This window comes from Sinocyclocheilus anshuiensis, unplaced genomic scaffold (assembly GCF_001515605.1).
Source record: "Sinocyclocheilus anshuiensis isolate Anshui unplaced genomic scaffold, SAMN03320099.WGS_v1.1 scaffold136, whole genome shotgun sequence".
In the NCBI taxonomy this organism is placed as follows: domain Eukaryota; kingdom Metazoa; phylum Chordata; class Actinopteri; order Cypriniformes; family Cyprinidae; genus Sinocyclocheilus; species Sinocyclocheilus anshuiensis.
The window spans coordinates 1387009-1410299 of NW_015554074.1; the positions used below are offsets into that span (position 1 = coordinate 1387009).

Below are 23291 nucleotides of genomic sequence, written 5' to 3' on the forward strand. Positions count from 1 at the left end.
ACACACACACACACACACACACACACACACACACACACAAAAATGAGCTGTGACTGCACAAGGCCACAACTCACCCTTCACTACCAGAGCTTTTCTGGAGCAGTCTAGGGAACCAAAGAGAACCACAACAACAACATAGTCATATATTGGTGTGATGATTGACAGTTTTTATTGACTGACCAATAAAGTGTTGTATGCTCACCAAGTCTGCATTTATTTGATCAAAATACAATAAAAAGAGCAAAAGTGTAAAATTTGATGCAATTTAAAATAACTGACTCAATGTTAATATATTTCAAATGTAATTTATTCCTCTGATGACAAAGCTGAATTTTCACAATGAAGACATTTTAAATGTCTTTTCTGTCACTTTTGATCAATTTAATGCAACCTTGCTGAATAAAAGTATTAATTTCTTCAAAAACATTTTCACGGATCCCAAACTTTTAAACGGTAGTCAAGAGCTTAGTTACACCACTCCAGCTATTATATGAGCTGTTTTTTTTTTTTTTTTTACAGTACACACAGTCATGCTTCAACATTCAGTTAATTCTCTGATTACAGACCGAGCTGTCTGACATTTAAAATGTGCAAACATAATATTAAGTGTCAGTTGTAACTTGGTTTAGGTACATTTTAAGGTGGAATGACATCATTGGAAACTTGTAGAATTCCCCACCAATCCCAGTGTGGTTGCTCTTTTTAATGCCCCGACATTACATGGACTCTGATCAAATGAAATGTTGTACTTGGGGTTCAAGTGCTAGGTGTGTTTCCATGGTCACATAAGTGTAAGTTCCAGCTTTCACAGGATCACAAGGGTGTGGGGAATTTGGAGCTAAAGCGCATTGTAAGCTACCTCATAAAGAGTGAATGTGTCTGACTGGATTATTTACAGACATTGCTCAGGTTTTAAAATTCCACCACAGCATAGCTGGATACACTAGCACCTTATAAAGCCTGTTAGGAGCTTTTACTTAAACGAAAGCCACAGCAATGGAGTTTGTACATGATGTATCAGTTTCTTATATGTATTTGTCACCAGAATCTGTCTTTTTATTAAACACAAACAAAATGCAATTCACAGGCAATTGGTCAGTCTCTGCGAAGACAAAAAAGGTCTATCTGTATGGCAAAAATCACTTTCCTTGGTGTTCCTGTAAAAAGGTTTATGCATCCTAATGCAATTATGTTAATAGATAAATAAATGCTAAAAATCAATAAAATGCTTTTTTATAATTAAATAAAGTAAACAAAGTTATAGATCAAATAAATAAACCATTTACCCACCTTTCACTTAGCTGCTATAGGTAAATAACTAGAATAATAATAAACTGCATAAAACTGCAAAATTATTTGTACTACAAACCAGTGTATTTATGATTACACAAATAAATTAAATTAATATAACAAATACCAGTTTGCAACATCAAGGAGTATAAAGTATTGTTTTTGTACAGTTAAAATTACTGTAAGGGACTGATGCCATTGCACATTCAAATTAAAAATGGCTGTACCCGCTCTTATGTTAAAAATAGGGTGGGTAAAACACAGCATGGATCAAATTTCAAGGCTGAGAACCATTTTGACATCAAGACTTCATGCACAAACTGCACAAACCAAAAAGAAGTTCAAATTTGGAAGCCAGTCCAAAATAATTCAAGAGAAAATCCAAATATCTACCTGTTACAATTATTCATCAAGTGGCAGGTCTCATGCAATCAAACTCACACCCATATTAAACTCACAAACATCTGCCATTGCCAGTATCAGATCATAGTTAACATGAGAATGGGAAAAGTACACCGCAGCTGAGATCACGATGACAAGCACACACAGGCATTTCTGCAGGCTTAGAAACCTAACCTCTCCACCATCAGCCTCTTCCGGTATCGCACACGGCTGGCCTCTCTGATGGCTTGCCATTTCTGCATATCTTCCTCACTGCAAGATAAAGAAACACCAGGAGCTTCCCTTTCCATCTTTCCTTGGGTATTTAAAGCTCTTAGCTTCCTAAGTAGCATATCATCTGCCTTCAGGTGCTGTTCTGCTCCGTGTTTAATCTCTGGTTTGGGTTGGTGCTGTCTGGGTTCAACTGGGTCACACATCAGCTTGGCCTGCTGTTTTGGTGGCAAAGCCCATGCCTCTGGAATAGGAACAGGGTGGTAGTTATCAGCGGCCCCAGACAGAGGGCGATGACTGATTTGCTGTTGAGCCCTTCGAAAAACCACATCGTCTTTTTCAATGTCAGGATAAATGGGTTCACTTTCGTGGCGGGGCTGAATTACCACCATGACGTCGGCCTTCGATCTGCGGCGAGACAACAGGAAGTTACCATACTTCAATTTGGCCAGGTCATTGCTTGAGTGGAAGGTTTTTGTACGACGTGTGAACATATCGTCATTTTCCAAATCAGGCAGGATGTCGGCAGAAACGTTGTATGGGTCGTTAGGGTGTTCACGCCCAAGGAGGGGACGCTTTTCACATTTTATGAGTCTGGGGCCAGAGGCGGGATCCGGTCTGGGCCAAAAATCAGGGGGCTTTAAATTATGCAGCCCAGCAGTCTGCTGAGCAACTGTGAGAGGTTGTATTTGACAACTGTGGTGAATGAAAGGAGAAAAGAGCAAAGAAAGGATTCAGAACATGCAAGGGACAGTAGGAGAATGCAAGTGTAAGAATCAATAAGCAAGAGTAGTGCATGCAGGAGGATGCAACTAACCATGTGATATATAAGTAACAGCAGCATTATTCGGTCTCTATTTGTTCTGGATTTTTGGATAAACAGCAGTGTGAGCACTCTGCCACAAAATACTAAGAAGTTATATTTACTAAAAGTTAAATACAAGAACAGTAAGTATTTTTAAGAATCTTGACCCAGGCCACACAACAGTTCATAGCGACCACGATTTTTAAGGCTGGTTCACACAAAGCATGATAACTACAACGATAACAATAAAGTTTTAATAATTGCTCTAATTTCTTGAGAATAGTGAAGTCCACACCACAACTATAATGATAACGACACAAGGGGACAAAATTATTGAAATCACATTCAGAACTATATTTTTTTCCAGTTAATGAAAGATAAAAACATTGAGAGCCAATCAAAATCCATCTGGCTTTAAAGTGTATGAGCATTTAAAGTGGCAGACGATGTAACTATACTTATAATAAACATAATCTTATTATGTGTTGGTGTTGATGCTAATATAATACTTATTATACATAGTTATCGTTTTTGGTGTGAATGGGCCTTGAAGCTCCAAAAATTCACCAAAATAGAGCTATAAATTTGGTCCATACAATGCATTCGTAATATTTCACATCTTCTGAAGCCATATTATAGCTTTGTGTAAGGAAAAGACAGAAATTTAAGTCATTATTCACTGATAATCTTCCCCTTCAAGTCAGCTGTGGCAAATCATTCAAGAGCTGCTGTAACCAGATCATCAGTGTGTTTGTAAAGCAATTGATCAATCAGATTTCTAAACTGAATCAGCTGTGTTCACTGAAAAGACTCAAAGAAAATTGACACATTCACTGATCCGGTTCTCAAATTCAACTCACTGACTCATTATATTATATAGTCTCAATTATTTTTGAAGGAATATCTTAATGGAGGGCCTTATTGGATAGCTTTGTCCTCTTCTCACACAAACCATGGGCTTCACTTGTAATGAGTTGCATGAACCACTTTCATTACTATGAACAATGTTGTTGGAAAAGAGCTGCATAAAGATTCATGTTTTTGGGTGAACTGTCATTTTAACATCCCTGAATTATGTGAATATTGATACTATGCTGACAATTCTGACCATTTCCATTTGGATACAAATGCACTTGTTTGGTGAGATCACTAACATTCATGATGATAATTTCGAATAAAAAAACACTACATGTTAGTAAGCACCAGTTCATACATTTATTAGAACATGAGAAGAAGCTGATTGGGGGAAGTGAGTAGATGTCCAGTCCTAATGCATATGGGGCTGTGATAAGGACCTGAGTGGGGAAGTGAGGCTGGACTGAGCGAGGCCTTCAGGTGCATGGGAGTGAGAGGGAGGGGGTTCAGATTGAGTGCGGGAGAAAGTAGGTACAGAGAGCCAGGGGTTGACGTCACCGTCTGATTCTTCAGAGGATGAACCTGACTTCTTGTGGCTGGAAAATGTGAGGTAAAAGAGCACAGAGAAAGACAGAGGAGAAAGGTTAGCAACCATCACCACAAAGAAGACAGAGAGGTAACAGAGAAGCCTTAGTGATAAAGTAAATAAGCCAAAAAGAAACCTGAGGGTTTACAGTGCACCAAAAGTATTTGGACATTTAAGCCACACTTAAAACTATATGAAAGTATGAGCAAAACCTAATACAAAATTTGGACACTTAATCGTTGGTCGATTTTGTAGAACACGTCCAAATAACAGGTCTACCATCATTTGTTTGTAACCACATTTAAGTGTGACCTAAGTGGCCAAATACTGTACTCTTTTGGAGTCAGTGTATTGCCAGACATGTCTTTACGGTGTGTTAGAAATGAATATCTGAACATTAATGGACTGATCGAGAGGGCTAGGTATTGAGAACAAGTTCTTATTTAGATTTCATAAAAACTTTGTAACTGCAATAAAAAAAACATTTTAATGTCCAAATGATTTTCATGAACAGTTGCCAATTATAATAAATATGAAGATGTTATTTATTTTGATTTTAATGTCCTGTTGATATCTGAAACTCTTATAAGTTGGCAACAGCTTCTTACTGGAGTGAATGCAGTAAGAATTGTCATTGTCAAAATAGTTTTCATTCTTTTTTCCTCAAAATTATGAAATATTGTGAACAGAAACATTACGAACCAGAGAATCTGAATCTCTGGCAAGAAGCAGAATCATGACTGATTCCCTCCCCTTCTGCTCATCTGATATATCATGCATATCTTGAAAAATGAAGTATTCCTGGAGTTTTCAAAGTTTTACTCATTTTAATTCTTTACAGTATGTTTTTCTCTTTTTTTTTGCCTCAGTACTGGACAGACCTGAATCCTTGCATCTTCCTGTACCAAGGCCGGCGCTGGGAGCCCAGTTTGATCTTCTTCACGTGTGCATCCTCCTCAGGTGTCCAGAACTTGGGCAGAAATTTATCAAAAGGCACTGTTACAGACGGTTGAGGCATCAGGCCTACTTTACGGGCATAAATATCATCTTGAACAGGATCGGCATAGCCAAACTCGTCATCCTCTTCCTCAGAGTCATCATAAACGCAGACACCAGCCGATACAGGTCTCCTGTAAGTCCTCTGAAGAGGCTGTGACTGACTGCTGCTCAAAAGACAGCCATTTTTGTTACATACCGCCAGTGATCAATGCACATCAAACCATCCATGATTAACAAGCACAGCAAACCAAATAAAAAGCAAACACTGAAAACAAAATGTTTCAAAAAAGTCCACACTATAGGTTGAAAATCAAGCGAAATAAAGACATCACAGCAATGAAGAAATCCCACAGTTAGCACTGATAAAATGGCAAACTGATGCCAGTTCTGACCTGAGATGGGTCAGTGTCTGCCGGGACACATTACTGACAGCCACCTGTGACCTGGTAGTACACGGGACAGCAGTTGTCTCCAGGTGGCTCATGGGTAAGGCAAAGTTGGTCAGAGCGACAGGGGAGGGGCTGTGAAATCTACGGCTAGCGAGGTCATCTAGAACCACGTCGGGATCCGGTCGGTCTGCATCCGAATCACTGCTCTCATACTGATAGGCCAAAGACGGGCGAACGGCTGTCTGGGATTTCAACCCGGTGATAGATGAAGGGTCTGAACCTGCCCTCTCATGACTGGGACGGACCGGCAGTGATGGTCACAAAAGCACAATGCCAAGATATAGTGGGAAAAATAAGCACCGGCAAAGACAAACCAACAAAGGAGGCATGTAATGATAATGAATCTAAAAAAAGTGAATGACCAAAAGTTCACATTCAAATCTTTTGATTGCAGATTTCAGAGCACAATGTGAGACATTGTTGAGTTCTTTTAAGATTCAAGAGGATTTAAGATTCTTTTTTTTCTCTGGAGAAAAATCTGGGAAGCTGGAGACTAAAGAAAGTTTTTACTCTCATTTTAATTTCATTGCTGTCTAGGATAGAAACTTGTGAATTTTCTATCCTAAGGCCTCCTTAGAGAAAGACCAAACTTGCAGGAAACATTTTTCTTGCAGAAAACATGTTCCGGATAACATCACATATCATTGGTCACTTTGCGCCAGAGTAGGTGAATATATGCCGTCCACTGAAAATCCCCTATGATCTGTAAAGTGTAGACTTGCATTACCTTGTAAAAGTGCCATCATCTTCTGTGTACATAGGGCTAGCCCAGCTTCTTCTGTTGTCGTCATTTCGCTCGGCACGTTTCTTGCGTAATGGTGCTGGAACGTAGCCTGACTGCTTGTCCTTTGATGGCAGGAACTGATTGTACTGAGTGGTGGTCTTAGGTGCAACGACCAGTGAACGGCGGTATTCTTTATTTTCTGACATCATGAAGCTCAGATCTGCTTCAGGGTCACTGCCACAACCTAGAGAAACAGCACAGACACCCAGGAGTGTGAGCTATAAACACACGCACATGCACCCATGATTGTTTTTCTGTTCTGGTGGGGACTTTCCATTGACTTTTATAGTTTTTATACTGAACTAATATTTTCTAACCCATAACCCTAAACCTAACACTTACAGAATGTAATGGAATACTTTTTTGAATTTTCAGATTTTCTTTTAGTGTATTTATGAAGTTGTTTTTCTGGGGACTGTTGGACAGTCCACACAATGTAGCTGAATGCACGTTTTACTATTTTTGTGATGACAAAATTTGATCTAGACAAAGTACACAGTGCAAACAAGATTTTTCTTCATCAGAATCTATTTTACACAGAAATCTCACCAAATTTCATTATATTTTTCTTAAAGCAAGAAAAATCTATTTACCAATGGGGTAAGAAAATAAGCTTACAGTAATTCATATAATTATAAGACACTACCATTGAAAAGTTTGGGCTCTGTAAGATTTTTTTTTTCTTCTCGAAGATATCATTACTTTTTTTTTTATAGCAAAGATGCATTAAACTGATAAAAGGAAATTATATTTCAAATAAATGCTGTCCTTGTGAACGTTCTATTCATTAAATACTCTTGGGGAAAAAAGCATCATGTTTACACAAAAATATCAAGCATTACACTCATTTTCAACTGTGATAATATCAGAATGGTTTCAAAATGATATTTTGACTGGAGAAAGACTGGAGCAATGGATGCTGAAAACATATCTTTGCCATCACAGGAATAAGCTACATTTAAAAATAGTAAACAATTATTTTACATTGTAATCATATCTCACAAAATTATTGTTTTTACTGTAACTTTTAAATGGTAGAATTCTTAGAAAATGTCTTCATCGTCCAAATATAGACAACAAGACAACTTTTTTTTTTGTAGTGCACTCATGCACATACTTCTATGTAGTAAATATGGCAGTGGGAAGCGACTGACTCATTGACAGGTCAGTGGGGAAAAAGAAAAAAAAGTCTCACTGTAGTGAATGTGTAGAAAGCCCAGAACACTAATTACATCAGCTGCTAATTACATCAACACCTTCCTCATGAGCTGCAATTGAGCCCCCTGAGACCATGACGGAGTAGAAAGCTGCTAATGTCACTGAAACGCAACCATGTAGAAGAGTATGAGTGGATGGAAGTTTGCACTTTCCATCAAACACTGTCCCAGTCAGCTCATGACAAAAGCCTTAAATGGTTTCACTCATAAACCACTAGAGGGCACCAAGCACTTGTTTAGACAGGCAAGAGTTAATTAATAAACTATACTGCAACTCAATCACAGTTTTTATTTTCTGTGGCACTTCACAGCTTATTTCACTTTTTTTTTGTCTAAAAAGACACAAAATGAAAGACCAAACTTCACTTTTGATACAACTACTCATCTCTGACTGCCTCAAAGTCAAGTTAGAACACACAAGAGAAACTTAAGAGACTGAGGAGTCTTACCCTCGCTGCTTCCTTTGAGTGTAGCGTCTGAGGATGTGCTGTAAGTTCTGGAGCCCAGTGAGTCGAGGCTGTCTAGAGAGTCTTCTCTCCTGTGTCCGGCTCGTAGTGGGAAGAGCTCTTCTTTCTCTGAGTACCAGCTGTCTCTACAAGAGCTGTTTCGCACACTGCCCTGCAGTGATGTGCAATCCTCTAGTGTCTGTTGAGCACAAGGGTGTGAGCGTGAGGGACCAGCACACAGTGTGCACAAGGGAAAAACAAACAACAAACACAGCATACAGCCTCCATCAGTGCAGTGCGCACAGTCTTGCTCATGAGAAGCTGCTGTCTTTTCCATTGTAAGTCATGCCATTAAAGCTGATCATGTACATAGAAGTATTTAAACTCTGTTCTGACATTGATGTGTATTAACAAAAAGATTTGCACGGCTATTTCTGACTACAATAACTGAAATATGCAGAGTTTTAAATTGAAATAGCAGGTTTAATGACAAAAATTATTTTGATGGCACTTCTATAATAATATAATAAGCATGGCAAAGTTCTATTTAAATTCAAATAAATGTTTTTTTTTCCATATGCAAAAGTCAGTATCAAAGCACTTAATTGCTATTGGCTCACTGTTCCTTAATATTTAGTTAAACCATGAGACCAGTCTTCTGCATTTTTAGCAAGATATTTTAAATACCAGAATGGATATAAAATGAGATTTACATGGTCAGCTAGTCTAGAAGAATCTACGGTGTTCAAGCACTACAATTTAACATCTAAAAGTAAATACTACAGTCAAATACTGCATAATGTCAATAGATATCTTACCTTATATAGTGCTTTGCCAAGTAATCCCTCGAAAGCCTTTAGTTTTAGGTAAGGTCCATTATAAAAATGATCAGCATGTGCCTTTCTGCCCAACCAGTATATGGTGATCAGAACCTAGGAAACAATTCAACACAACTGTATTAGAACACACTGCAACAAAGATATGATTCAGTGATAAAATCCAATGCTACTTCATCCCTGGCTGCATGCTGAGATGTCAACAGAAACTAGTTAAATCACATTGCAAGATTAAAAGCCATTATATACCCTGGCCCAAAAAAATATTAGGACACTTATAACACTTAGTTGCTTAAAAGATGCTTTTTGAGCCATTTCTCAAATTACTCTTACTCAAGAGAGGTGAGGGGTGTCTTGAGCAGCGTACTTGAGTTTTAGATAAAGCCTCTTGAAATGTTACTATTATATACTGCCACTGAGCTATTTAAGAGATAAACAGACAACCACAAACCACAATATGGAAGCTGCAAAGTGAGAATTTTATTTAGCATTGCAGGAATGAAGCCAGACTCCTAAAACTCACAGCATATTTCAAATGAACAAATTAGGAGATAAACAGGAGCAACACAAATAACTCAGCATTAGCACTTACATTTTTGAGCCTCCTGCTGCTCTCCTGGTGCCTGTAGAGGAGAAGAGGTGTTTGGTTAATCACTCACAGCCTGGGAAAAAGACAATAAAAAACAGTGGGCATGTATTGGGTCTCTGTGTGCCCTGGTGAACGAGCTAGAAGGTGAAAGCACAATCCCATCAGGCCAGTTCCCGGCAGCTCTATACAAAAGGATATGCACTGAAAACATGTTCACTCAAACAACCAGATGAACTACAGCTAAATAACCCTACTAAAACTAGCTTAATTCTAAATTGACAGTATATATTTTGTCAGAAATGCGACAAGCACATAAACAATAAAACAATGATAAGACACAGTACATGTACTGTGTATGTTCTTCTTTTATGTCACCTTCTTGTCCTTGACAGGTTTTTTTTTTATGAACACTGTCACACAAGGTGAAGATAAAATAGGATCACAATAAAAATACCAAATTCCTCAATGTAAAACGTCAATGGAATTTTGAACCCAAGATCCTTGACATCCTGTTGCTGGGTGTGTGTGTTTCCTTCTCCTACGTTTTGACCAAGGAGATTATATAATACTTCAGCCATTTGCTCTCTGAATTGGAGGTCCCATGTTTACTAGCTAAACTTTGACTTGGTTTTCCCTGCAATTTTTAGCCTATGCCTTAACATGAAATAACATAAATATAAAACACAAAATAACATCCATTTCCCTAGAGATATAGATAATACAATGTCTGGATTGTGCATTTTAGTATTTGGAGTGCCCAGAGTATTTAATGACACTGGGAGGACCTGCACTGTAGGTACATACCATCCTGACACAACAGAGCACATTCTTACAGTACTAACAATACACTCTCAAAGTCAATACAATACATTTTAGCTGTGACAGCCATGATGCAAGATTTATGACACAAGCTAGTGTTCAACAGCTGAGAGGTTGGAGAGCGATTATGCTAGTCAGCGACCTGTGTGTTTTTCAAGCTGGTGAACCTGTATGACATGTTCAACTTGCTGAATGAAGGCGTTCACTGCTCCCGATAGCAACAATTTATTGCTCCAATAAAAGGTAAAAAAAGTATGTGTCTGACATCGGAACAAAGTCTACATTTACAAAGCTGCTGGAAAACAAAAAGTCAAGAACATTCTGCCTTAAATGCTTGTTACCTAATGATAATTTATGAGCCCCGAAAAAGCCAAAGGACTCTTTGTTGGGGTGAGAAAAGATAGAACCTCAAGGGTGTATTTTGGTTTCATGTGATCAGCTGTTCACATGAATATGAGGTGTTTATTTATTAGCTGTGGGGGAAAAAAAGATCAAAAGATATTATCTAATGGAGAAGGCACTGATCTTGAAAGGGAAAGCTAAATCAGCGAAATCAGCATTTCTGATCCAATCTGATAACAGAGAACGAAAAAATTAAAATTCTGTCATCATTTATTCACTCTCATGTTGTCATGAACCCATATGACTTTATTCTGATGAAGATTTTTTTGAAAAATGTTGTACTGGTCCTCTTTTCCTTGCAAGTACAATGACTGTACTTTTCAAGCATTAAAAAGAATGCAAACACACCATAAACCAATAAAATGTATCATAAAAGTAGTCAGCAACACTTACATTTTGGTTTCTTCTTTGCAAAAAGCTATAAAATATGGCTTCGGCTTTGCAAGATATGCAAATAAAGCACATGGACCCCTTTCCCTAAAACTTTTATGGAGCATTTTTAAAAAATATTTTGGAGCTTGACAGCCTCTGTTCTAACTCATTATATTGAAAAGAGTGGCCAGTATATTTATAAAAAAATTCACTTTCAAATATTGACTTTTTGGGGTGAACTACCCCTTTAAGTTGTTAACACTGAGTTATGTTAAAAAATAAAAGCAGTGGCACTGGTGTTTAACAGCCGCTCGTGCCACTCTTAATTCTCCATCCTTTAGTAAGAGAACTGTGGCTGGAACATTCCAATTGCAACAGCTCTTTTTTCTACTCAAAACACTGTCAGACATAATCAGAGACAAATGCTTTTCAATGGGGTCTCTATTCACACAACAGACTTTAAATGCTTTGAACTAATGTGTCTAAACAAGTACAAGACTGCGTCAAATTGCTTATAATCACCCGTCTGTTCCCAAGACAAAAGAAAAAAAATGTTGTTTGCAATAATGACTGTTTGTGAGAATATAATGCTTGCACTGTTACATTCTCACAAAAGAAAACATCAACCTGCTGCATTCTGTAATATTTGTGTGTAATGGACTCAGAATCTAAGCTACATTCCCAAAAGCTGTTTTTTTCTGGTAGTTTTAGGGCCTGAAGATACAGTCAGTGTCATAAACAAGTGCTGTACTAGTCCGTGGGAAAGTCACACTGGCATGATTATTGTGTCATGTCAAAGTAGAACACAATAGAAGTTTCTAAATGATACTATGCTGTTTCACTCTAAACAATGTCCAAACCACAGAGGCTCATACAGATGCTGTGAGTGAAAAAGCAGGATAGTCTATAATAGAGATAGAATATTGCCTATGCATAATCTAAAATACTTACACATGGACAAAGTCCAGCCCTCAGTTACACAATATCCAAGGCATATTTCTGGAATTTTCAAGTCTAACATCCGTCTTCAACATCGAAATGATTCATGTCCATAAAAATGTGGTAAAGACCTTCCAGTCCCTTTTGGGCAAAACAATAAAATGACGCAGTGACAATGGTCGGGCAGGTTCATGACACATCAACACCCCTTATTTACAAAGCCTAATACTAGAGGGTGTGTGTGCATAGCTGGGATATTAAGACCTCACAGCCCAGTTCAGTAACATTCAGCGGGTAAAGAATGTTCCTGGTTTTATGAACAAATGCTAATAGTGAGTCATGTCAGATTGCATCAATCTTACTTTGTGTCTTGACTTTTTTTTTTTTTAAAGTCTTCACTCACAGCCCTATGATACAACATAAACATTTCAATGGAGGCATCAGCAGTGATTGATTTAATGCCTCCCAAAAGACTTGATACATCCTTATCCGAATCACCAGCTATAATCCACAAGTAAACATTGTAAAGATATAATTTTCACTAGCCTGATGAGCGTGTCGAACAAACACAGCTCTTGTTTGTCCGTGTGGACAATTGAGTAATTCACAATGTACCAGTGTTCATGTCACAGACACCACTGATGCCATCCAGTGCCACACACCATTGAGAAAATAACCTATTCATTCAAAATAACCTCCCATAACTCTTATAATGAAAATCTTCACAGTTCACAACACTGTGAAACCAGAGTGGATCTTTTTCACTTTCAGCATGCAACAGTGCACCAACAGTACTTATTTACTGGTCTAAATGGAGTTAAACCATCATTCAAAACTTTGGGGTTAGTATAACTTTTTTAATGTTTTGAAGTCCTCTATGCTCACCAAGGCTACATTTATTTGATAAAAATGCTAATTTTTCTAATTTCTTATGATCAATGTTGACAACAGCTGTTCTGCTTAACATTTTGGAAATATGTGATGAATTGAAGTTGAAAAAGAACAGCATTTTCAGTCTTGCTGAATAAAAGTATTAATGTTTTACTTACAAAAATTTGCTGACCCTAAACTTTTGAACGATAGTATATTTAAATCTAATAAAAAGGAACATAACATTCAACATATCCATTTTTTCAGTAATTTTCCACTTAAACATAGCTACAAAAAAACATCAGCCAACCTCAAACAAAGCATCTGCATGTACTAAGAGAAGAGACGTGGTTTATCTGGGAATCAGTTTGGCACTGTAGCATGAGATGATGATATCGGCGGTTAATAAAAACAATATTGTTAATGCCACACTGTATTACTGCTGTAACAGATACAGGATGACATGAAGCCAGAGCATTTGTGATCACATTTCTTTTATGATTAATTTGGCTCTCTTATTTGAAGCTATGTACAGTATGACTCCTCTTGAAGTCAATAACTGATGATTGTCCATAATTATTAGCATTGACTGCAGGCAAAAAGTGAGGTTTTATCAACTGCACAACACTATAAACTACTGGAATGCAGGAAGAGATATAATTCTTTATCATTAACTTTATGTAATCACTAATAACACGGCAACACGTTCACTGGATGAGACAATAATAAAACGCAGAGATAAAGTTCACACAACTACAGTGACAAGTAATGAAACCTTCTGAACCACCACTAGTCATAGTTGTCATCTACCAACACGTCTTGTCCATTCCACGACAAATTTTCAATCCTATGAGAATTCCTATTTTCAAAGAAGCTTCATGCCTATATGTTCAATACATCCTACATTTACACAACACTAATAAAAAACTAATCTGCCACTAGTACCTGGACAAAATAGTCATGAAAATCTCTCTTATGTTGGACTTGAAAACTGTTTTCCAGAATCCTTTTCATCATTTAAGCTATTTTTTCAGTTCAAGAAAAAGAAGTTTAAATTAAATAAATGCTACTTGAAATAAAATTAAATAAAAAATTATTGTCAACTGGATTAAAATATATATATAAAAAAAAACTTACATTCATTTTATTTCAGGCAAGGCAACATTTCAAAATGTTTATTGAAGTTAACTAAAATAACTAAAACTAAAATAAAAAATTAATAAAAAACTATAAAATAAAAATCACAAAAAAACAATGAAATTGCTAAAATTTTAACTAAAATGAAAATAGGAAATATATATGTAACTCATAACTCAAATTACATTGGTACTAAACAAAGGGATGTTGGCATTTAAAAAAAACCCAATACTTAGTTATAAAACACACTAGTGACTGGTGTAATTTGCAGAATTTATATAAATAATTTAGAATATTCAAATGAATAATGAACTTTTTGTTCACATAACCACAGCATTTAAAAATACATTAAAAGAAATCATATTTTATGAATTTATACTTTTATATACATAAAACTAACCCCAAACTTTTGATTGGTAGTATATATATAAGTAAATAAGTTGTATTAGGTAGCATGTCAGTAAATATTGATCGTGTTTATTAGCAGACATCAACAGGCCATGAAATGAGCAGCTGTCGTGCTGGAAGAGGCTGCCTGAGGGACAGATGACCCAGAGTTGTTTCCTGAGACACTCGCTTTTCATGGGCTGATGAGTAATGATGAATGCAGGGCCTGCTTATCTCAAGCCTGTCGGCAATAAGCTGCAATATCTCCTCACGTTGCCTTCTGTGTGACTGCGAACATTCGGCGTCAAACTCCACAAGGGCTGTAAACCTCAGATCAGTGTGAGAGATCAGAGAACTTTAATGTAGCGTACAAATTATGCCCTCACATTGCAGAAGGTTTACTGCCATCTGTATTAGCAGTTGGTGAAAGAGCATTGAAACAGGATAGTGGCACAAACAATGTATCGCTTCAGAACTCAACAAAATGCATGGCATTTGCTCGAATGATTTGGCAAGGGTTGGGTAAAAAACACTTTTAAATATCACTGATGGACTGCAGTGCAGAGCGGGTCGAGTCTAATTCTTGACCAGCTTACAGTTAGTATATGCAAACTGCACAGCCTACACAAACCCGCAACAGAGAATACAAGCCAAAACGGTAGTTAATGAAGTAAACACAAACATGTTCCTGAAGATGTAAAGTTACACCAGAGAGAATGAAGGAGAAAACAAACTATAAAAGTAACAGTCAGGAATCATATCACTGCTGCACTTTGTCTAGTGTCAAAAAGTGACCTTTCAATTCTAAAATTAGGACCCCTGGAACCCTTCTGACAAATGCCTGTCAGTGGACACAGATAAACCCTCCCACACACCCACAAACACACACCCTCAGACATATACAAGTGGAGTAAGTGATTATAATTATAGCCTATAGGGATTGGATGAGTCCTGTTTAATCAGAGCCTCTGTACGGTTGGCATGGCAGTGAGGGTGTGGCATGGTAACCGTCACGCAGCGAGGCTCGCTTTGCTTAATCTCAGCGTCTGACGGCGCTGTCACTTCAGCTGAGGTAACAATGACATGACAGGCAGAAACTTCCAGCCCTCCCTCGCCATATTCAAATCAGTCTTATCAATAAGGGCAGGCTGACTTTACATATTTGAATCATTGCTAATTTGGATGTGACGTGATACAGCTTTGATAGGTCACAATGGTCCAAACGCACCAATAATATGTGCTTGACTAGTTCAAGCCAGAGCTGAACACACCTTAGTCAAATGAAGCAGTTCACAAGGATCGACTATGAGAAAACACAGGAACAAGATGAAAATCAATTGCAGACAATCCACTCAATAGTTGACACAAAAATGATAATTTTCATGTTGTTTTTCTTCCTTAAAACCCATAACTTGAATTTTTGAAGAATATCATTAGAACTCTTTTTTTTTTTAACTTATTAAAGTGAATGAGAACTGAAGCCGCCGAGCTCCAAAATGACAAAAAAAAAAAAAAAAAACATTATAAAGTTTTGACTAATGTGGTTCAGACTGTGACTTGAGTGGTGTATTTCTTTCTAAATCTTCTGAGGTCATATGATGAGTTTATGTGAGGAACAGACCAAACTTAAGTCGTTATTCACTGAAAAACTTGACATTCTACATTTTCCCTGCCAGGTATTTGTAAGAGCTTACAGGAGTAGTGGTGTTTCCCAATTTTTAATGCATCTTTTTGGTGAAACTGATGAATCAGGTCATAAAAGCGGTCTGAATAATTCATTTACAAACTGAACTGATCCAGTTTTCAAGTTCAGCTCATTGACTCAATGATCTGGTTAACAAACCCCTGATGGAGAAGATTATCAGTGAATGACCGATCTGTTAGTCACAGCTATTTGGAAGTCAAGCAAACTACTTTTATTATATTTTTATGGTCCTTTACTTCCTTTTTGAAGCTTGGAAGCTTTAGTTTCCATTCATTGTAACTGCATGTAGTATAAGACAAAAAAAAAATAAATAAAACTAATGAAAATCACAAAAAAACAACAAAATAGCTGACATTTTAACTAAAATGAAATTAAAACAGGAAATGTATATAAAGCTCTTTCAAATTACATTGGTACTAAACATAACATATTCTTATAAAACACACTGGTGTAATTTGCATAATTAATATAAATAATTTAAAATATTCTAATGAATAATGAAAATAGCGCACAAGTCAAGCAAACTACTTTTATTATAATTTCATGGTCCTTTACTTCCTTTTTTAAAGCTTGAACGTTCCCATTCATTGTAACTGCAACCAGCATATTATTCAACATTTCTCCTTTTTTCTTCAGTGGAAGACAAAGTCAGGATTGGAATGACATAAGGGTATATAAATGATGACAGAATTATTATATTTGTGAACCTTTGTTTTGAACCTGAATCACACATGTTCTAGTTCATTTAAGTGACTTGTAAAATATAATAGCCTTGTACTTAGTGGTTTTGTTTGCAAATATCAGAGTGCTATTGTGGTGATGAACATGTCAGAGCTGGACTGACAGATCTCACGACGCAACCATACAAGACACACCTGTGAGAATATGAACAGGTTGATCAACATGCCATGTTTTTCCACCCTGGTCACAGGTATGGGCTGAGCCAAAACACTGAAACTACAACAATATAGCATGATTACAGCTTGCACATGACATAAAAATCTGTGAGTGGCAAATTCACACATCTCGGATTTACACATACACAAGTCAACTGTCAGCTTCTGATTCAGCGATAGTGAGAGTTTATGCTTCACTGATGAGGGTGATTCTGCTGTTTTAAGATCAGATTATAGTTTCATTACGACTCACCTCTGCTCTGCTTCATTTACTGGCTCTTCTCTAACTTTCATTTTTCACTTGACCAAAGGGCATATCTAATTCATGACTTTCATTTAATATTCAATTCATTTTCACAAACAAAACAAGCCGGGAACGACTGTATGATAAATGTTACAAAGCTATTATGTCAACAACCACAACACGTCCCATAAATGTATTAAAAATAGCCATTCGCATTGACTCTCATACAATGAATTTAAATAACTGGCTTGGTAATACAAGCCTGTTTTACAAAAGTATGTGGATATAAGACCAGAGGACAATAAGATCTGCCAAAATCACCATCCAGTGAGCCATAAACAGTGGTTGGACACATTCTGTTGTAGCTAAACCACTGCCATTTTCACATTGGCGAAGGTTCAAGCATATTACCGAACATTGTAAGTTGAGAAAACCAAAACTTACTTGACAGTCACACGTGTGGATAAGTCTTGAAGGTCTCCAGGGTGGAAAAGCTGGGCCTCTTTTAGTCCAAGCTTTGCACAGGCTTTTAAGAAGAGGCTGATGTTGTCCTGTCGACAGAGAATATGTGTCCACCTTGTGAGTTAGACAGCAGTCATATGGGAACTCTTTGGCACACGCAGTCCAGAAATCATTGCATCCAAAGTTCAGTCCAGTGAGCTGAAGCAGTGGGAGGAGATGAAAGAGGGCAGGTGGCAAATAAAAAGTGACACCACAAGAGCAAAGAATGAAGGCGGGGACATTGCTGATTGACCTGTGACAGTACCTGTGAGAGCAGGAGTTTGGCCTCGGGGCGGTGCAAAAACATGACAGAGAGTGTCTACGCCACTAGTCCCCTCCCCCGCACATGCACGGCAGTCACACACACACACACACACACACACACACACACACACACTCTCCCTTTTCACTCGCTCTAGACTAACCCAGACACAAACCTACATGTGCACATATAAACTCAAGCATACTCTCCCTTTTCACACCTAGAAACCGCCACTCAAATCTCTCAGCAGAATATTTGAGGAATCTTCAGGGCGGTGGATTATTTTGGAGACCGGGTTGCCATGAAACACAGGTGACTGAAACGACAAACTATTTCCCCCGAGCAAGTGTTAAAATCGCTTAGTGGGTGGGTAGGGAAATGTGTAAATATAAAGGAAACTTGAGATTGTGTGTGTGCATTCACATACACATCTGGTATGTTGATGAATGCAGACTATCACGGCACTGATGTTGTGTTGTGATATCATTTCAATTAGATTCGATCAGCCATCTGGATGAGATGTTCAGAGCGTGCAGCCCACCCTTTCCTGCTTTCCCGCTTGCTCTAAAATAATCACAGGGTGCTCTGGTCTATATTTAAACAGCAAACATGCTTATTAGCAGATGGCAATGAGGAGCTGCACTTCTGAATCACCTCCTTGCTTAAACTGTTAAATCCAGGTCTCACCCTGACACTGTGTGAGGGTCAAAGTATCTTTTGAAGCACGTTTCATCTGTGTTTAAAGGTAACAAATGCATGTCTGAAATGCAGTTCACAGAAAATGGATGTCAACAAGATGTCTCTTAGCGTTCTGTTCCTCAAACAAATTCTTGCACTCCAACAGCTTGATCAGTGTCCTTAACCTTTAACCTAGACTTATGCAACATATCTAAGATATGAAAAGATTCCGCTAGTCACCTGTTTACCTGAATACCTGAATGCTAAATGTCTTGGAGCAGGTGGCTAGGAACAAACAGACCTTTACATGGAATTTAAAATGACCTACAATTCCTTAACAGGACATGTAAATCAAACCATTAATAGGTGTTAATAATTTTGCACAGATAGCTTCGGGACAATGACATAATCACTGGCTGGAGTGTATCAGATACCTCTACCTACAACAATATTACCTTGCCACAGCAGAATACTTCAAATGTATAAAATTTAGGTGTAGTTATTAGGTTTCACACAACAAAACAGTTACAGGTTCAATCCCAGCTATATGTGACACTGAATCTATAACGTTTGTGTCCTTGAACAAGGGCCTAACCAAGGTTGCTACAATTAGCATACTGTACATGGATTTGGGTTAAAATTTCACACTTATAAAAAATGTATAACGTATTACTAAGTATAAATAAATAGACTACATACATTTATATGAACGTTTTAGTGAAAAGGATTTTGGCAAAAAGATTAATAACTACTGTATGCAAATAAGCAGAAATTAAAAATCGATGGGATAAATGAGTTAGCAAAGAAATAGCATCTGAAGATTGCATAGCTTTGGGTCAAACCAAACGCATAGTAAAAATTCCTTTAATTCACTTAAGCACATTTTAACATTCATTAGTTAGCATATCAGAATTCATCTCAAGAACCAAATAATGCAGACATAATGATGCAGAAAGAATCTTTAACTTTACAATCAGTGCACATAATCCTGTCAGAAATTCTAATTTAGTGATTACAGTCCTCTGACAAAACTATCAAGCCGCCTGTCAAACACTGTTTTGCGACTGCTGATTGGTTGATTGATTATGATTTAGGAATTTGGAGGTGTTGTATACCAAACACTCATATGTTATCCAGCAACGTGTTGCACAGGCATCACTGGTGATATATTTGCAATCCAAGGTATGTTAAAGTACATTTGTGTGAAAAGTGTGTCAGCATAGATTAAGTTCTCATATGAAACATGTTGTTTTCAGTAAACTATTATGGTGAACAGGGAATAATGTGCCAGCTCATTCAAAATTGAACAATTTCACATTATGGGTTTAATAAAAGTAAATAATAAAATATAAATGCTTAAATGCCCACTTTTAAGTGCTAACAAGCCTGGTGGCCTGTGGAAAATTCTATTCAAATAATCAGTTCTGCCAATTCTCCTTTCATAGTGGTGAGACTCGTTGCAAATATATCCATCCAGCTCAATTATGGGGGGTTTATGAAGGGCTACACTCTAAGGAGTCGTCTCTCTGCTAAACCTCAGGCCAAAGCTCTGCCAGAATGACTTTTCTAATGTGGCCGAACAGCGTGCCACACAAGTGTAGACTTCTTCTCTTCAAATTGTTAAAAAGAGGATCAGCTATCCAGGGAAACACAAGGGTAAACCACAGCTCCGGGTTTGATGGAACTATGGGAAAGTGATCCAGAGATCAGCCGAAGCCAAACCCTGAGTAGAGTTTAGCGATCCAAAGCCAGAGTCGCTACACAGTCCACAAAACCAGAGATTTCCGCTCTTGCACTAATGAGCCTTGATTTAACAAAATATAAATCCTCTGTATTAGAATGAAACTGTGTCGAACAAAAGCAAAGCAGCCAGAAGGAACAATAATGGCGCTGGTAAGATTTCAGAGCCTTGAATGAGCCTTTCATTCTGTGGAAAAACAGCTTTCATCAGTCATAAACATAGCTGGATAAGAGCATTGTGTTTTTTTTGCATCTTACGGTTTGCTGGGAGGTCAGAAACAGCTCTCTTAGGACAAAACTTTACAGGCTCAGCAGTATTTAGCAAAACTAAAATATACTCCAAACTATGTGTTTTTCTTTGCATGCCTTTGCTTATCCCTTGCCATGTAAGCCCTCAATTGTGAGTTTAGGCTGTGCTTGGTAGGTTTTGAGGTTGCAAGCATTTTATGGAAATACCACTGTGATGCTGTTGGACATGCAGATGCTTATCTAAGCTTTCCTGGGTCAAGAGTTTTAAAGGGCAATGGGAAATAAATGAGCATGTTTTGCATAGATTAGGCCAAAACAGCTTCAATAAAAACAGCTTAATTCAGGCCCATATCCAACTTGTCTATGCTCTTGAATTAAAAAAGTCCTCAAAAAGATTTGTTCTTGAAAGGATTGTTCTTGATGGAAAAAAAATCACAATGCTTACTGTTTGGAGGCAAATGATTCCTATTAAATACCAAGCATAAAGTAAATGATCAACCCTGTGCAATTCACACTTAACACCCATGTACATGTAAACTGTTTGGTAAATCATTCAAAATTCTTTGTAAGAGTTAAGGTTCTTAGCCAAGGTGAAATACTACAGCACAAATAATATATGCATGTCAAAGTACAAATAATAATAATAACGATAAAAAAAAAAAAAATAAATAAAAAAAATAAACTTACCAGGCCAGCAATAGGTGTGGATAATCTGTTTAGCTTCTTGACGACGCCAGGTCTGATCTTGTTGATCAGACTAGAAAGAGAAAAACAGAGCTAAAGTCAACACAAACAATTATATCATGTGTCGGTTGCCAGTTTATGGCTTCCTTTAATTCTGACCATCTGGCTTCAGTTTACAAAGCCATCTAATGCCCTGAAGAAAATACAAACAACTCTCTGTGGAAACAGACATCAGTCAATAGCCTCTAAGTAGGCTAAGTCTAGTTTTTTTGTGAAAAACTGGTTTGGAGAAATAAACATTAAACATTGAAAATAAAAAGGTGTGCAGCTGATAGCTAACAAGGAGTGATGAGCATGAAATATAATATGTGAGAAACTTGATTTCTGGCTGTTTTGGTTATGTGTAATAAAGGGAGAGACAGCCATTAACATTTTAATGAATTGTCTCATACAGTGTATCTACTCTCATTTAGTGATGTAAAATAACTTGACTTTCTTTCTTTAACCACAGAAGAAAGTCAGTCATACAGGTTTGGAACAACATAAGGGTGAGTAAATGATGACAGAATTTACATTTTTAGGTGAACTCTTTAAGCAAATAACATAGCTGCAATTTTTCTAAACAATATGTAGTGCTGGCAATATAAATAATATCCTCCCTGTTTGTGATCTTTAAAACAGTAAAAATGTGTATCCTGTGCAACCACTGAAAAACCTGTTCACACATCTATGGACTCTTTAAGTTCAAGTCAAGACTTTGCTATGTCGACCCCAGCGGTAGTTTCACAGGAGTCTTTGTTTAGACGTGAGATCCAGAGTGACAGTATCCTCAGGTAATGTGTGCATTTGTCCACTCATGTGGAAATGGCAAAGCTAATAGCTTAGTACAGACTGAAAGAAAGCAGCATGAGAGTGCAGGAGCAGGACGGTGAGATTCTGCACTGGACTGTGGTAATTAGTCTGCTGAGTCACTCTACTGACACCAGCATGTCAGACTGGCCCACGCACTGCCCCAGAACCATCCAGTCAGGTTCCGAAATGTGCTGAAATCCCTGAGCTTGCAGCATGTCACACCCAGTCCACCGAACCCAACGCTCTCTCTACATAAACAGCACAACAGAGCTGCTGTAGAAGAGGCCTGAGTGCCGCCAATCCCTGTTTGCCTGCACTCTGCCCTGCTCAGGTTTCTGAACCCTGCTAGAGTAGCTGGCACTATGGATCACCTCTTCCCAGCTGTCCTTTTAAATGCTCTGCCATCCGTGTTGTTTTCCTCTGCTGGGCTTACTAATGCTTCCTGGGATGGAACAGAGTGCGACTGTGGCAGCCGGGTACAAATTATGTGTTTTAAAAATAGCTGTATGGCATAATGCACATTAAATGACACACAGCTTAGATGCAAATTCCAAATAAAAAAGTTCAGGTTAGCTTGCATCACATTTCAGCCAACAGGTAAAATATTGTTACAGAGTATAATAGAAAAGTAGTTAAAAGGATAGGTCGTCCAACATACAGTAAGCTCAATGGAAAAATGTGCCTGTACCTCTACTTTTGCAAATAAAAAAAATAAAAAATAAAAAAATCCTTTTCACACAAATTATGATTACATGGGGCAGATTATAAATTTTCAAGACTTATTTTCATTCAGTTCCTTGTACAACACTATATTATGACCTCAAACACAGTGCATAATTTGCAAACAAATTCACTTTGACATTTACATCTCTATATGTTTAGCTTTTCTGACATAGTAAACTTGCTCGGTAGCTCCCCTGGTACAGCACTGCATTTGCGATGTGGAGTATGAGTTTAATGAAACACGAGTCATGCTAAAAAGCTCAAAGACTTATACAAGCAAGCTAAAAGCTGGTATGGTTGCATCAGCAAATATGTTTTTATCTCACACTTGCTTTTAAAAACACTATCAATTAGTTTTAGGAT

The 23291-nt window shown here is 37.5% G+C and overlaps 1 protein-coding gene across 6 annotated transcripts in view; it reads right to left on the minus strand.

Annotated features, from left to right (window-relative positions):
- lmo7a (LIM domain 7a) overlaps window positions 1-23291 on the minus strand; it is a 46236-nt gene that overhangs the window by 17339 nt on the left and 5606 nt on the right. For 4 of the 6 annotated variants that reach the window (XM_016460901.1, XM_016460900.1, XM_016460904.1 and 1 more), the window contains exons 3-13: window positions 21357-21426; window positions 17684-17790; window positions 9472-9502; window positions 8862-8975; window positions 8047-8242; window positions 6324-6564; window positions 5540-5830; window positions 5030-5311; window positions 4003-4158; window positions 1867-2598; window positions 75-104 (exon numbers count right to left, since the gene is read on the minus strand). In XM_016460901.1, coding sequence (XP_016316387.1) covers window positions 75-104; window positions 1867-2598; window positions 4003-4158; window positions 5030-5311; window positions 5540-5830; window positions 6324-6564; window positions 8047-8242; window positions 8862-8975; window positions 9472-9502; window positions 17684-17790; window positions 21357-21426 — 2250 coding nt within the window. The remainder of the gene's footprint in view (window positions 1-74; window positions 105-1866; window positions 2599-4002; window positions 4159-5029; window positions 5312-5539; window positions 5831-6323; window positions 6565-8046; window positions 8243-8861; window positions 8976-9471; window positions 9503-17683; window positions 17791-21356; window positions 21427-23291) is intronic. The other 2 variants (XM_016460905.1, XM_016460906.1) reach the window with 2 other exon arrangements.